Source organism: Fundulus heteroclitus, unplaced genomic scaffold (assembly GCF_011125445.2).
Source record: "Fundulus heteroclitus isolate FHET01 unplaced genomic scaffold, MU-UCD_Fhet_4.1 scaffold_40, whole genome shotgun sequence".
Classification (NCBI taxonomy): Eukaryota; Metazoa; Chordata; class Actinopteri; order Cyprinodontiformes; family Fundulidae; genus Fundulus; species Fundulus heteroclitus.
In genome coordinates, this window is record NW_023396813.1 from 2,764,630 (window position 1) to 2,781,760 (window position 17,131).

The following is a 17,131-nucleotide window of genomic DNA, read 5'->3' on the forward strand; positions in this document are numbered from 1 at the left end:
TGACGTCAAACATATCCTGAAAATACTTGTTCTCCACGGTGCTGATGAGGATCCAGTTGATGTCTCCATCCTTGAAGGCCAGGAGATTTTGGCAGCATTCAACAGTACTGCAAAAGCCTGCTCGCTGCCGACTGATATATACCCTGAACTTGGCATACCCTCCACTGATCTCTATTTATTCACTGGATTGCTGATTCACCGTTGTTAGTACACATCTCTGTGAAGCCACCAGCCGCCATATTGGTACTCCTTATTTTCCTCCAGTGACTAGGGAATACGTGCGCTACAGCATCGAATAACGAGGATTTTCCCATGTTCAGGGGAGGCTTAAAACTTTTAAAATGTCAAATGCCATCTACTTTTATGTTATGTTCTAAAACTATCAAGTACTGAGAAAGTCATGTGCTGAAATATTTTGCATGTTATTTATATATACACACACGTATAAATAACATGTAAAATATTTCAGCACCTAATTTCCTAGTAGTTGATAGTGTTAGTACATCCACTGACTGTAGAATTACATGTGAAACGTTTTCACACAGCCAGAAAACTGCTTGTTGTTGCAGCCAAATCCTATGGGATTCTGTGAGAGTAGGGAGTAGCAAGATGGCGTCCAGTGACTTCAGTTTTTCGGGCAAATCAGCAATCCAGTGTATAGAGATCAGTGATACCCTCCCACTTTGCACTACACTTTTGAAGTCTTCCAAAAACTTGGTTGGATTTAAACTGTCCCCAAAAGTAAACAAGTAAAAAGTAAACAAAAGTTAAGTTGCTTTCCTACATGCATTTATGACTTTGCCATCTTAGAGGAGGAAAATGTGGCATCAAATGCCAAGAATTAGTAGTGGGTTCCATTTAGTGTTAGTGGAAGGTTGCCTTGTCATTAATGTTTTATTTTTTGCCAAATAAGGTATCTGTTATTTTTTAACCAAATAACAGACACCTTTATTCAAATATCTAGTGGAGATTTTATTCTTCATTGAGAATGGTTAGACAGTTGAAGCTGTTCATTTTTTTGTGTTGTTTTTCTTTCATTAATGTTGTAACTGCATTCTTAAAAGTCAACTAGTCTGGACGGCTGGTTGAAGTGTTGAAATTGCACTGTTTCAGTGTTTAGGTTTGTAAGATTTTTATTGCACATTTGAGTAGTGACTATTACCAGATCTGTGATGGATGTGGTGTATATGTAATACTGTGTATTTGTTGTTTACAAGTCATACCAATCTTATCTTTTTTTCGGTACAAATTCTAATGCAGTACAACAAAATGCACTTTTAATATTAATGCTATATTTGTACATGCTTTTTTCATTTAAATAGAGGCATACATAATCTATACTACTGCTCAAAGTTTAAGTGGCTGTTTCTGTTCTGACCCTCACCCAGAAGTTAGTTTGTGTCAGTTAAATATTCTTGATGTGACATACAAGTATATTTCTGTAACGAATCATGAAGCGCAGTTTCAGAGGGTTGTACTTTTTTCTTTTATTACATATTTGAATAGTACTATTCCAGTTAGACTGTCAAATTTCTTGCTGACCCATGACAGATTGCAATTTAAAACAATAATGTATTTTTCTTCTTTGTTAAACTGTTTAAAATTGAAAAATAAACTGTTTAATGTATAGACTATTGGTTCAATTTATTTGGTAACATCTATCAAAAGAAAACTGGCAATGATTACCTAATATGAATGAGTAATATTAACATAATGAAGCAAAGTAAATGTCAAGCACAAGAAAATAATAAAATCTACTTAATTACTTCATAACAGAAAATTCTACAGGAATATAAAATTTACTTAAAATTTTGAGTAAAACGCAAGTTCACTTTACTTAATTTTTTAAATAAATCTAACTTACAACTTGGAAGTAATTAAGTAAATGTTACTTAATATCTTCACAATTGTTATGTATAATGGAGAGTAAAATTTACTTGATACTGGCAAGCGAGCGTTACTTGATATTGCAACATTAAATTTTACAAATACTTTTGCAAATACTTACAATGTATTTTTTAAGTAAATCTTATGAGTTGTTTTTTTCAGTGTAGTAGAGTGGCTTAGGTTACCATGAGCTATCTCTGTAGTTGTGCTGTTATAAGCTTAGGCTGCTGGAAGACATCAGGGTTTTAACTTTTTGTTCTCTTGTAATTTTTTTCTTCATAGTAGGTACACCTGGTCAAGCGTTCTGTTAGCTGTGACATCAACCAGGGGAGACAAATCATCTGCTATTACCATATAACATAGAAAGGATTCCTGGATCAGTGTGTGCTTCTGTGCTTTGTGTCTCTGCTCTATCTTCTCTTACCCCCAGTCGGTCGAGGCAGATGACCGTTCACGCTGAGCCTAGTTCTGCTGGAGGTTTTCCTCCCTGTTAAAGGGGAGTTTTCCTCTCCACTTCATTCTTGCTCAGTATGAGGGATTGCTGTAAAGCCATCGACAATGCAAACGACTGTGGCTTTACACTCTTTCATGAAGAGTGAATGCTGCTTATCAAGACTTGATGCAATCTTCTGGGTTTCTTTACAAAGGAAAGTTTTTGACCAATTTGTATGATTTGATTGCCTTGAGATGACATGTATCGTGAATTGGCTCTATATAAATAAAATCAATTGAATTAAAGTGCTTGGGGTCATTGGACTAGTTAAAGTGCTATACAAGTACAAACCATTTACCATTTTATCATTTAAAGTGAAAAGCCTTGGTGTTATTCTTCACCAAGACATGGCACTTAAATTCCATATTAAACAGCTTTCCTTTTTCACCTCCGGAATATTGCCAAAACTTTGAAATATTCTGTCCAAGAGTGATGCTAATAAACTAGTCCATGCATTTGTTACTCAAAGGCTGGGCAATTGTAACTCTTTATTATCAGGAAAGTCCACAAAATGCAGTTCAAAGCCTTCAGCTAATAATTAGGCAGCTGGAGGACATCAAGATCTGACCTCTGCTCTACTCGGCTGGTGAGTCCAGCCTGCAACCATTGCTGCATTTACTGCATTTTAAAGTCCCCACATATGTCGGGTCGAGGAAGCATACTAGCGGCTGTTCTTAAAAACAGCTATAAATGTAAACCACTATCTTTATCAGCATCATCTAGTAGTTTTGAACTGACTGTGTTTGAGCTGGGTCGCTCTCAAATATAGTCAGTGTGTTTGAAAGCGACCCACAGCTCTGTGCTCCCATACACAATAAGGACTTCTAGAATAACCTTTCTAGTTTCTGTTTTTATTGTGGTGTATTGCAATATTTATGTGTGTTGTCCCGAAAAGCCAATGGTAATGGACTTTTTAATCGTGATTTTAACTCTTTCACTGCTGGTCAATTTTCTGATGTTTTTAATCAGGACTGAATCCATATATGGAAGCTGTGAAGAACTCAGCTCATAGTTTTCCTCAGCCTGCCGAAATGTTTTAGATTCTGTGGCCCCTTTAAGGTCAGGCGAGTAAAAGCCAATCCTGGACCCGGGTTAATGAAATCACCCGTACTGTCAGAATAGAGTGTAGAAGAACTGAGCGTAAGTGAAAGAAGGATAACCTTATTAATATACATCTGGAGCTCTTACCAGAAAACCGTTAGCTACGCTAGACGCATGCTAGAAGAAAACACTTTTCTGCAATTATTCAGGAAAATTGTCACAACCCTCATGTTTTATTTAAAACTATTGAGCTGGTTATTTATGCTCCACAAACTGTGTTCAGCCCTTTCAGGAAACTTGTGAAAAAGTAGTGGAAAAAGTAACATCTCTGAAAGCTCAGATCCCCTCTCGCTCTGGCACTATTTAGAAAGGCAGATTTTAGAAAGGCTTGAAAGGGAGATGAGGGGCTGAGATCTCGCGAGAGCTTTGTGTAAGTAAAATGGCGATATACATGTAGTTTCAATTAGATCCACCCAAGTAAGAACAAGCCAATAATTGAAATTAAACGGAGTAAGGTTTAAACATTAACAATTACTTTCCATAAACAAGTCACTCCTCTAATAATAAACCCTGATCAAACTGGTTTCATTAAAGGAAGGCAGTCATCCACAAATGCACGCAAATTACTTAATTTAATAGATTTTCCCTATAGTAAAAATATTGAATCCAATATATTGTCTTTAGACCCAGAAAAAGAATTTGATAAAAGTTAATTGAAAATTTGTATTTGCTACTCTACATAAATTTGGTTTTGGAACTTTTTTTTATAAATTGTTAAAAAATGTATAAAAAAATGTATTTGCTACTCTACATAAATTTGGTTTTGGAACTTTTTTTTATAAATTGGTTAAAATTTTTATACAGCTGCCCAGCAGCGTGTGTCAGGACAAATACCCAAACATCTTCGAGATTTTGTCTCCAGAGGGGCACTAGGCAAGGATGCCCGCTTTTCCCCTCACTGTTTGCTATTTTTATTGAACCACTAGCAGCAACAATTAGACAAACTAATGTTGTTAAAGGTATAAAATGCATGAAAATAGAGCATAAAATTTGTATTTATGCAGCTGATGTATTATTTTATCTCCAGCACTCAAACACCTCCCTCTCTCAAGTAATTAGATTACTAGAAGTTTTCTCAAAAATCTCAGATTACTCTATAAATTGGTCTAAATGAGCAGTACTGCCAATTAACTGCTCTTTACAGAACCTCCTAGATTTACAACTGCAATCAGGGAGTATTAAATATTTGGGTATTATTGTGTTGTCTAAATTGGTGGATTTACCCGAACTTAACGACATCCCTCTTTTAAAAAAAAAGATAGAAGAGGACCTTAAAAGATGGAAACCGCTACCAATTTCACATATGGGTTAAGGGTTGCTTCAATAAAAATGATGGTTTTATCTAGAATTAATTACTTATTCTCAATGATCCCCAATAAACCACCATTCAACTAGTTTAAATCTCTGGACTCCTCCATCTCTAAATTTCTTTGGAAAGATAACCCCCCTGTATCAGTGTCATAAGACACTATAGAAGATAGAGGGGTACTAGCTCTGCCTAACTTCCATCACTACTACTTAGCAAATAGGCCACCATATATCTCTAAATGGATAAAACATAATCCCGTAGATAAGCCCTGGCTAGACACAGAACAGAAAATATGGAATAACATCAAGATTTTGGATTTGCCATTTATTAGCTCTAATATAAAATGGCATACCTGCTTTAAAAATAGTAACATCAGCTTTTTACTGACAGCATGGTGGGAGTTTCTTAAAATATCAGACTAGAGTCATCACTTGTCCCATGCAGTCATACACCCATCTGGAATAATCCTGACATCCTACAAAAAAAATAAGATAAGCGTTCCATACTGGAAGATTAAAGGTATTGAATACCTGGAACATATACTTGAAGAAAATGAGTTTATCACATTTGATAGATTAAAAATACAATATGGTATCAATACATATAAATTCTTAGAATATCTAAATAATAATAATAATAATTATTATTATTATTATTGTCAGGATGCAGCTTATTGGCTGCATGCTGAGCCTCTCTCCCTCTCTCTCGTTCCTGCGCAGCCTGATCGGTTTCACCTGGCAGGCTGCAATTAACCCGCAACTGCTTCCACCTGTTTCCACCGCTTTATAAGACTCACCTCTTTCTGTTCCCGTCGCCGGTCCATAGCGTTCACTCCCGCTCAGCCTCTGCCAGAATTCTTGTCAGCTCCGTTTTTGTTACCGTCAGCCTGAAGACTCCTTTCAACCTGGTTTTAGTTACAGTCAGCCTATAGACTTCCCGTCAGCTTTGTTTTCTCCAGTGCACGGCTCAGACGTTCAGCTCTCCGGTGCACGGCTCAGACGTTCAGCTCTCCGGTGCACGGCTCAGACGTTCAGCTCTCCAGTGCACGGCTTAGACGTTCAGCTCTCCAGTGCTCGGCTCAGACGTTCAGCTCTCCGGTGCACGGCTCAGACGTTCAGTTCTCCGGTGCACGGCTCAGACGTTCAGCTCTTCAGTGCACGGCCCAGATGTTCTGCTCTTCAGTGCTCGGCTCAGATGTTCTGCTCTCCAGTGTTCGGCTCAGATGTTCTGCTCTTCAGTGCTCGGCTCAAATGTTCTGCTCTTCAGTGCTCGGCTCAGATGTTCTGCTCTCCAGTATTCGGCTCAGAGGTTCTGCTCTCAAGTCCACGGTGCAAGAGGTCTGCTCTCCAAGACCTCAGCTCGGATGCTCTGTCCTGGTCGCTGACCTTCGGCTCCAGAGTTCCTTCCGGTCAGTCTCTCCACATGCCTCCTGCCGGCCAGCTTCTGCACCCTACACCTCCGTCTGTTGAAAGACTCTGGTCCCATCATCATCCATCTTCCACACCATTCAATAAACTCACTCCTAAGAACTAGCTCTGTGTGTGCGTGCTGTGTCCGGGTTCATCCTCGAAAAATATCATAACAATTATTATTATTATTATTATTATTATTATTATTATTATTATTATTATTATTATTATTATATTAAATCTATAATAAAATTAAATGTAAGCATATTAAAGGTGGTTTACAAACGACAATAAATATATTACAGTTGCTAGATCTAAACCCCCCAAACTACTGTCTAAATCAGAGAGGACACTGTCTAAACTAGATGATTCAATTACTCGTCCTATTATGAAATCGGAAGAGGATTTATTAGTCAGCATTGAACAAAACATCTGGGCTCAGATATGTATAACAACTTTCAAAATGACAAGAAATTCAAATTTACAACTAAGACTGTGGGATGTGTCCAGTAGGGCATGGAGGCTGATTCAGGGGGTGCCTGGGTCTTGGGGCTCTGGGGGGTGCCCGGAGTGGGGTGTCTGGTGGCCCCCACCTGGGCGGGGCTTGGGGGACCTCAGGTCGGCCTACGCCGGCTGCTTGCGATGCTCTTGGGGGGTTCCAGTTTGATGGATGTGGGTTACTTGCCTGGTAGCTGCGCTGCCGCTGGATGGTCTAGGGTGGGTCCGGGGCTCTGGGTTTCTGGGGTGTGTCAGCCTCGGGCGGGTGTCCTGGCGGAGCCTTAGGGTTTGGGTATAGTGGAGGATGTCACATGGGGTATGGGCCGGTGTATGCCCGGTATCTGGCCCTATCGGGGCCTCTGGTGTGCTGGGGGGCCTTGGGGCATGTTGAACTGGGAGGGAGGTATGGACATTAACATCTCATGGCAGATGCTCTCCCCATTTAAGGGTTTGCATTCTACTAGTGGGGGGAGGGGAGGGAGTGGGGATGAACCCAGTCTGGGTGTCTATTGTTGTATGTACAGGGGTTGGACAATGAAACTGAAACACCTCCCATTTTAGTGTGGGAGGTTTCATGGCTAAATTGGACCAGCCTGGTGGCCAATCTTCATTAATTGCACATTGAACCAATAAGAGCAGGGTGTGAAGGTCCAATTAGCAGGGTAAGAGCACAGTTTTGTTCAAAATATTGCAATGCACACAACATTATGGGTGACATACCAGAGTTCAAAAGAGGACAAATTGTTGGTGCACGTCTTTCTGGCGCATCTGTGACCAAGGCAGCAAATCTTTGTGATGTATCAAGAGCCACGGTATCCAGGGTAATGTCAGCATACCACCAAGAAGGACGAACCACCTCCAACAGGATTAACTGTGGACGCAAGAGGAAGCTGTCTGAAAGGGATGTTCGGGTGCTAACCCAGATTGTATCCAAAAAACATAAAACCACGGCTCCCCAAATCACGGCAGAATTAAGTATGCACCTCAACTCTCCTATTTTCTCCAAAACTGTCCGTCGGGAGCTCCACAGGGTCAATATACACGGCCGGGCTGCTATAGCCAAACCTTTGGTCACTCGTGCCAATGCCAAACGTCAGTTTCAATGGTGCAAGGAGCGCAAATCTTGGGCTGTGGACAATTTGAAACATGTATTGTTCTCTGATGAGTCCACCTTTACTGTTTTTTTGGGGGGACCAAAAGACCTGTGAACCAGGTCTTTTGGTCCTGGTTCACATTACATCTAAGCATCTGCAAAAACGTTCTATTAAAATGTTCTACCTGCCCATTGGAGGAGGGTTGATACGGGTAGTCCTGGTTTTGGTGATATGCAGGAGCTTACACACATCTCAAAACAGTGAACTCCCGAAATTACAGCCTTGATCAGAATGTAATTCCAGGGGGGCTCCAAACCTGGCAATAAAGTCATAGACAAGTTTTTCTGCAGTACAGCACCTTGGTCAGGGACAGGAAATGCTTCAACCCATCTCGTGAATTAATTGACTAGAATGTATTTGTCACCAGAGCTGGACACAAGAAATAGCCCAAGAATGTAAAGGTGCAATCGGTCCAGGGGTGCTCCAACCTGGTAACTCTGCAGTTTTGCTTTTTGTTGATCCTGTAGTTTTACATGTACTGCATTGTGGGCATCTCTTAAAAACACAGGTGAACATCTCCACCCATGCCATACCAATGGTAGTTTTGGCAAACGCGCTCCAGGCACTTGGCTTCACCAGATGACCAGTATGTGGAGGGTTATGGCTTGCCTGTAGGACATCCTTTTGCATGGATGCTGGGACTAATAACAGAAGGGTTGGGTGCTGATCTCCAATTGTCTCACAGGACTAGTAGAGGACTCCCTGTCTCAATGTGACTTGGGGCCAACTGAGCCAAAATTTTCTCAGGGCAGGGCTCTCAAGTATTACTTCATCTTTGGTAGGGAGTGTCCCTGTTTCCTTCCATGTGTGAAGGGTGGCAAGGACAGGATCTCCTTTCTGAAAAGTTGCCAGTTGCTCAGGACTAAAAGACCCAAGCCAGTAGAGTTCAGGGCTCTCTGGCAAGGTAGAAGAGGGCTGACCTTCAGTGGCATTTCCATACATGTCACTTTGGGGCTTAAGGTTTCTTACTGCTAGCGGCATCAACATCATCTTCAAACTTAACCCATTGCTCATGGATTCTCTGGCAGTATCTGCAGCCCCTGCATGGCAGGTCCGACAGTTCTACCCCGGCCTGATAATAACATTTTTCCTTATTTGCTCCTGGCAGCCTCGACATGGCATCTCCATTAGCATGTTTCTTACTGGCTCAATGGGGAAGGCATATTGACTCAACTCTTCAAGCCAGCAAGCTAACTGTCCCTCAGGACATTTAAACTGGAAAAGCCAAGTAAGGCTGCCATGTGTAGTCCGAAGTAGAAACCGTCTGCCAAGTATAGTGGTGGAACTGGTGAATGAAATGAACAACAGCCAGAAACTCACAACGAATGACACAGTACCTTTGTAGAGCTGGTGTAAGTCAGAACTCGCTCTTATACACACTGAATTTGTGATAAGATTGCTCCAATACTGTTGCTTGAGGCGTCTGTATCCAGGACGAACTTGCCTTCAGCACAGGGAAACCCCAGCACAGGTGCAATGGTTAGTCTCTCTTTGAGTTTGATAAAAACAGATTGGTGCTTGTCAGCCCATAGGCACACCATCCCTTTTTGAGAGGATTATGAAGGGGGCTTGACTGGACAAACTTGTGGTGCCAGTTACATAACGCCTCCAGTTGCAGTCTTCGCAGGTTCCTTGCCTGAATAATGCAGTGTTGTGCACAGGTTCAGTGAGATGCATGACAAGGGCTCCTCTCTTTGCAATTGAATTTAACTTCAGCACAGTGTAAGTACAATCACACCTGATGTTCTGGTTAACACAACGTGTTGTTTTGGCCTCTAGCTCTATGGAGCGATATTTGTGCCTTTTGTTTGAGCGTGCAGGAACCAATCCGAGCGTGCAGTGAGACATGTTTTCAGCGATAAACATTACACACACACGCTCAAAACTTGTTTGGCACGCGCTCAAATCTGATAAACTCTTCTCAACCCACTATCTTTGCGCTCGGTTCCGTGTCGGCTCACACGCCACTCTGCTCGCGAGCTCGACTTGCTCCTTCCACGCTCAACACCAGCTGTGTGCTCGTTCGGCTGTTTCTCCGCTCGTTCGACTCTGTCTCTGCGCTTGAAACTTCAAAAACTGTCCACTTCACCAGCCAATCAAAGACAGGTTTCTTTCCATCCAATCAGAGTATGGCTTGCAAATGCTGCATTCAGATGGATTACATAAAAATGCTGCAGCTTTTGGCAGAAATTATTAAACATAACGGTGGGATTGAAGAAGAAAAAGAAAAACAAATAAAAAAATTTGATGTTTATGTTCAGTTTAAAGAACTTCTGTTTGTTTTTAAGGTTTTAAACACCTAATTAGGTTTTAAACACCTAATTAAATGAGCTTCTCCTTCACCTTTACACCTGTGCTTGCTCATTCACGTCTGCTGACCAACTGCTCATGGCCATTATAGGTTCTGAGAAAAAACTTAAGAGTACCTTAAGGTACCTGTACCTCCCTCCACCCGCCCAGTCTGGGTTATTTTTTGTTTCTGATTTTTTTTTCTTTAGGGTGTCTGGAATCCGCCCTTGAGCGAGGGGCTCTGTCGTGATTTGGGTTTTTGTTATAGTTTGTTTGTTATTTGATTCCCTCTCCTGTCTTTAGTATTGGCTCTGGTTTTTATCATTTGCTTGTGTTCTGATTAGCCTAGTTTAAGTTTCTGTTTAGTGATTCTCTTCATTTAACCATTTCTGTCATAGGTTTAGTTTCTGTTTTTAGGTTGGGTTTGTCTTGATTTATCCTGAAACTGTTTTAGTTTATCTGTTTTTCACCTGCCAGTCAATCAGTTTCACATCACAGTACACATCCTGTCTGTTTGCCTGTCACTCCCACTCACCAGTCACCATCCAATCAGCTTCAGTTTACTTCTAGCCACTTTCCTCCTCCTGATCAGCTCCACCCATTCTGGTAATTAGTTTCACTCAGTTCACCTGCTCACTCCCCTACTTATACCTGCTTCTGTCTCCTGCACTCGGCCAGATCATTGTCTTAAATGAGCTGTTTGGTGAGTTTTGTCCAGCATTCCTTTGTCTGAAATCCTGTTGACGTTACCCAAATGCTGCCTTTTTGACTTCTGAGCCAGCCTGAGTCCTGATCCTGATTTTCCTGCCCTGTTCTGATAGCTTACCTGTTTACCGACCTGAGCCTGTACCTGTTTCTGATTTTTCTGCCTGTTTTTGGACTGCCTCTCTGTGTAGCAGTTTTTGGATTCCCGTTTTTAGCATTGAGACTGTCTGTTCCTGCACTAACCAGTTCTGTTTATTAAAACCTGGTTATTCCACGTACCTTGTTGTTGGCTGAATACTGGGTCCCTCTGTCCCCGTTTCTTGACAGATTTTTAAAAAAGATTTAATCGCCTCTACAACTACGACCAGTAGAACTTCCAACTAATAAATTCACGCTGTTACTGGTTTTATACCCACAGTTCTGTAATTTTTTAGATATTTTTTAGGCTTTTTAGAAATTAAAAAAATAGTTTTAAAATGTTTTCAATAAGATATGATGGTGTAGTGTATAAATAGTTTTGAATGTTAAAGAAATGCTAAAGAACTGTACATGTGGTGACGTCACGGGTATGCACATTTTCCTAAAGTAAGAGTTGTAGTATGATCCACGTGAGCATATCTATGTATCCTAAATTTGGTGGGATTACAATGATCTACAGTGTAATTAATGGCTATTATATGCTTATAATAACAAAAAATCTCACAAAATAGACTAATGCAGAGTTTCCAGAGGTAAGAGTTGTAGTATAATCCAGATGAGGGTATCTATGTGTGACATGAGTTTGGTGGCACTACAATGATCTATAGTGTAGTAATTGCTCATTTTATATTTATTCTAATAATAAAATAGGAGAAAGTGTAGGTCTTACTTATCCAAATGATAAAATCAGATAAAAGTGAAAGCCCTTTATCCAAACCTATTTGATTTATAGAGCAAACAGCTATGTTTAATGGATTTCTTTTGTGTCCTAAACCCAGCAAAAGGGACTTTAATGAATATTTTTGGCATTTAGGGTTTAAGAAATTCTAAAAAAAAGTGTTATTTTCCAATCAACTAAATGTGGTATGACAGACATGAGATAAGATACACATGAAATTAATTTAAAAATAATCCACCTCTCCTTGGTGACGCTTTTGAATATCTCTCTATGGTTATACTTTGTACAGTGCCTTGAGATGACATGTTTCATGAATTGCCGCTATATAAATAAAATTTAATTGAATTGAATTCTGGTGTTGCAACTTGCAGACGTTCCCTAAGCATTTGCTGACGAGCGAGCTCTGCATATGGTCCAATGTAATTCTCCCAGTGCAATGGGAGACTCGTTTTGAGGAAACTACGGTTGTAACTCACTGTCTGCCTTGCTGTGGTTATGGAGAGGTGTCTCTTTTGTAGAATAAATCATCCGCCGATGAGTTATTGATCTGGAAAAGCCGAATCTGTGAATATCTTTCTAACTTTACCAAAGTTAAGAGGTTGGACACTGAACGTCTGCCTGCTGAGTTTGACATTACTAAACAATGCTTTATGGCGGGGAAAAGCCACGTAGATTCGACCGATGCAGTAAAATGCTAACCAACCAATGGGCAGAAGTTGACCTCTTAAGACACAGCCCCTCCTCATTTGCATAATGAGGCAGAAATGCATACAGAAATGTAAAAAGGACAGACAGAAATGTAAAAACGACAGGCAGAAATAAATAGCACCGAATAAATAGGGTAAAAAAATACAAAGGAAGAATTAAACAGACAAATATATTATAATATGCACATAAATAAATACTTAAGAAAATAAGTAATTAATAAATAAAGTTGAAGATTATAACGGACAATAAATAAATAAGGTAATTATTACAAAGGCGAATAAATAAAGAAGCTAATTAAAAGAGATATATACATTTATGTCTCACTGTATAAATTAACTTCTACCTACATTTATTTGTTTATTGTATTTTTGGTGGTAATTAATTGTATGCTTATTTAGTTATGGAGTATTTACTTATTTCTGTATTTATTTTTAAATATGGTAGAGCTGGTCCTCCATACAGGAGAGGGAACAGTCCAAAACCCAACCTGACAAAAAGAAAACTAGGTACACAGTCACATTCACACGTTCCCACTCTAGGGCCCCCACATGCAAACACTCTTACCCATAAAAGGGACGCAGTGCACACACTCTCACTGATCACACACATCCCATACTCTCAGGTCCAGGCACCGACATACCAGAGAGGTATCCAGCTCCCAGATGCTGGAGGTGAACACCATCATCAGGACGGGGGGGACCACAGCCTGACCTATCTTGCCCATACTCTGGCCATAACACCCCATCCCAATCCCAGCCCAGACAACCCATTACCCCATGCACCTTGAGATGGGACCAACATGAACCGAATGGGCCAGCCAACCAGGACTCGCCCCACAAACCATGATGTGCTGCCTCCCCTTCACCCTGCCCTCCATACTTGCCCTGCCCCCATATTCGGGGGGGGGGGGGGGGGGCAGAGATGACAGCCCTAGCCGACGCCTGGAACCCAACACCCATCCCGAGTCAAGACCCCGGACCAAGTGGTCTGCTCCTCTTCCTGGCCTCAAACTCCGAATGGCAATATGAGAACAGGGGTGTGAGAAAGACCTTAAACCTGCCCCCGCCCACTCAAAATTTCTTGTTGTTACATGTTGTTCTTAAGTGCATTTAAAACTGAGGGCAAAAAGGGGGTTGCCCGGCACAACCCACTCCACCCTCCAGAAGGCAGCAGACGCCAGCGCCATCCCCACCCCTCAAGGTCCTACATTTGTGGCAGCGAGATGGAGCAGGCAGAGGGAGGCGGCCGGGGATGGGGAAGAATGACTGGGGAGCCGCTGACTCCAATAAGCAACCCCATTCTCCAAAAACCCACCCGGAAAGGGAGGCACCACTAGCCGCGCCACCATAGTCTGCGGGGCCAGAGATAAGCGCAAACCTAGCTTCAGCTTTTATAAATATGACGAAAATATGTTTTTAAAGTAGTCTGAAACTGGTGCATTAAAAAATCCCCTCAAATTCATATACACACAGGTTCACTTAATTCACATTTTTCACTTTACTGTGTGCCTCTGATCACTGTCTTTTTGGTCAGCTTTGTTTTATGTAGTGTGGATTCAGTCAATGTATTAAAATTCATAAATGATATCACTTGTAGTTGCAAAAATATTTCATGTTTTAATCACCTTTTTCTCTGGCGAAAACCTTCTCTTTCTTAAAACCTTGAACATAATGAATAAATATGCAAATAAGGCGAAGATGTCATCTAGTGGACAGCCAATAGCGACTTTACTTGCTGAGGAACGTAGAGGCGAAACTGGGTCTGTCACTCTCGGCCCCTGAGCAAGAGCCTTGACCACAGATTGCTCCTCGTGTACCACCCAGTGTCAGCAGCACACCGCTTCATAACGGATAGTTTATACAAAAAGACAAGTCTCCCCTGTGTGAGACTATAAAGGGAAAGGGGGGGAAATCTGTGCAAAGTAAAATAAATAAAAAAACAATAATATTCTAATTAACAATATTATTAAAAACAAGGGCTTTTCATTTGTACCTGCTTCATGCTGAGCTGGCCTCTCTCCAAGGCCTGACGAAAACCCATCTTTCCATGGAAGAAGCCTTGAGGGTTAATGAGAGTGGAAATCTGCTGGAGGTTCTGACACACAGGGGTGCCCTCAGACAGGTTGGCATGGAGGCCAATTGGGATTTTGTATCTAATCAGAGATCAAAGATCAAAACAAAACATTAATATTTCGGAAAAAAATACTTCACATCTTGTGAAGCTGACTAAAATTGTGCATATTCTTCAATTTTACATAATACTTTATTAGTAATGTTCGAATTTCTGAAAATCATATTACTTTTAGCTTTAAGCCACAATAAACAAAAGAAACAATAAAAAAAATAAACACCTCTATTAAGTTAAGGTCAACTTTGTTAATATCTTACATTTATAAGGAGCAAAAAGTAAGAAATGTACTATAAAATTAGCCAAAATCGTTCTCATTTGTCACCTGGGATGGAAATAAAATTCCCTATAAACAATTGGTCCTCTCCATCAACAATGTCTTAGTCAGGTTTTTCTGCTTTCAAACCAAGAGGTACAGTGTAGAACTACTACAGTGTAGTGCTTAGCCCGTGTTACGGGCACTGAGAGTTCTCACTACGATGAGAGTTCTCACGGTTGCCAAAACAGAGCACAGCATTTGGTTTTTATTTTAGATTTGAAAAAGAACAGCAACCTGCAAACATGGAAACGAGTAAGCGAAGTTGATGAGAAATAGTCTCAAGAATACATAAGAATACCATATTTATTCATTGCCCAACCCTAGTCATTTGCCCTTTATAAAGGGCAAATGACTAGGGTTGGGCATCGTCTGAATTTGAACGATTCTGATTCAGATTCAGATTCCTCTTTTCAATTCCAGTTCCTATCGATTCTCGATTCCGATTCTTTTAAGAGGCAGGGTCAAAGAGGTTTAAATGAGTTAGTTTAACTAACAAACCCAAACTACAGCGTGTGAAAGACATGTTGTCTTTTTGGGATTAACTTGCTACGGTTACAACTACATTCTGGGTACCCTGATCTCACGCAACCTTTGAGAGACCTCCTAATGATGCAGGTATGATTAAATTTAATAATGTTTTGATTTGGACTCAGGAAGCTGAGGAAGCTTCCTGAATCTTTAAGCTTAGCATTTGCAGCTGAGTTGACTCTCGCTGACTATTTTTCGTTGATGTTCTGTAACAAAACTAGCAGTAAATGGAGTTTTGTTTCAGAACAGGGGGTGAGAAGGGTGTTAATGTACATATTAGTAATGTTGGATAACATAGATTGATTCAAAAAACAGCTTATGTATTCACGGGATTTATTTTATGTTTTGACAACTCGTAGTGTGGTGCCTTATGTAAATTCACAAAGTTTCACTATTCAGACTGCACAGCCTGTCCAAAACCTTGGAGTCACCCAACATCACATTCATACATGAAGGCATAAAAAATGGCAGATAGCTTGATGTAAAAGGTGAGACCAGATTTGAAAGCCAGTTCTATTGAAGGCCCCCAGGTGAGACAGTAGCTTACAAAGATGGTTATTGTTTCAGACAGGACAGTTAAGGATTCAAAGCAACATACACTGTGTTGGAACTAACAGGATCGGGATTTGTAACAAGTTGACAGAAAGAGTATATGGATTCAGCATGTGCAGAAAAAGCAGTGGATGTCAAATTATGTTAAAGAGTGAGTGCAGGATTTTTTACATAATGATGGTGCCTATGGAAGAGGAGCTGAGAGAGGAATTGATTTCAGAAAGGATGAAGGAGTTGTGTGCATCCAATTATGTCGGATATTGTGAAATATTTCGTGAAAAGTGGTACGATGTGTGGTCACTTTTATCCAAAGAAAAATGTACCATGTCTGTACCATGACATGGTTGTCTGTCAGAGGTTTTAAGTATTCACTTGTGTGCAGTGTTTCCCGCAGGAATTTGCTTAGGCGAGGCGGTGAGTTGGGGGGGGGGTGGAGAGACAAGTTCTGCGCGGACCGACTGGGGGGAGCAGACGACAAGTTTTACGCGGGGGGTCGCGGACCGACTCGCGGAGTAGGGGGGGGGAGGCGCGGACAGACTAGCGGAGGGGGGGGGCGAGGAGGAGGAGCAGACCGAGGAGCGGGGGTGGAGGAGACAACAAGTTTTGCGCTTGGGGGAGGTTCCCTGCCATTCACGCATGCGCGAAAGCAACAACAAAAGTGTTAATGTGCAAATTAACATGCAAGCATGAGTTCGTTTTTTTTTTTTTTTTTTTTTTTGGAACGTTAGCGAGGCGGCAGTCTGAGTTTGGCCGCCTCGCCAAGATAGCGCTGCGGGAAACCCTGCTTGTGTGTGTGGATGCTTTTACAGGATGACCAGAGGCCTGCGGAAAGAGCGGACAGCCAAACTGTGATAAAATGTCTCACTAACTATTACATTCCTAGGCATAGGTTCCCTAAAAAGATGAGGACGAACAATGGAACCTACTTTAGGGAAATCAGGACCTGCACCGAGTGGAGTCTAGTTTAGGACTCAAACCAGTTTGGTATTGTTGTGAAAATTTTATTGATGTATGTAACTCTGATCATATCTTGTCTGGATGCACCTGCATATTTCCCGTGTGAAAGAAGCTCTAATGCTCACAGATTCACTATTGTGTTTCCACATCCAAGGACACAGAGAGGAGTTGAGTTAGATAGGAACTGGATCGTACCAGTGGCTGCACTCCTCTGACGA

General features: G+C 41.1%; 1 protein-coding gene across 3 annotated transcripts in view; it reads right to left on the reverse strand.

The window, feature by feature from the left end:
* ydjc (YdjC chitooligosaccharide deacetylase homolog) overlaps positions 1 to 17,131 on the reverse strand; it is a 143,366-nt gene that overhangs the window by 100,367 nt on the left and 25,868 nt on the right. For all 3 annotated transcript variants that reach the window (XM_036131011.1, XM_036131012.1, XM_036131013.1), the window contains exon 3: positions 14,423 to 14,582. In XM_036131011.1, the coding sequence (XP_035986904.1) occupies positions 14,423 to 14,582 (160 nt within the window). The remainder of the gene's footprint in view (positions 1 to 14,422; positions 14,583 to 17,131) is intronic.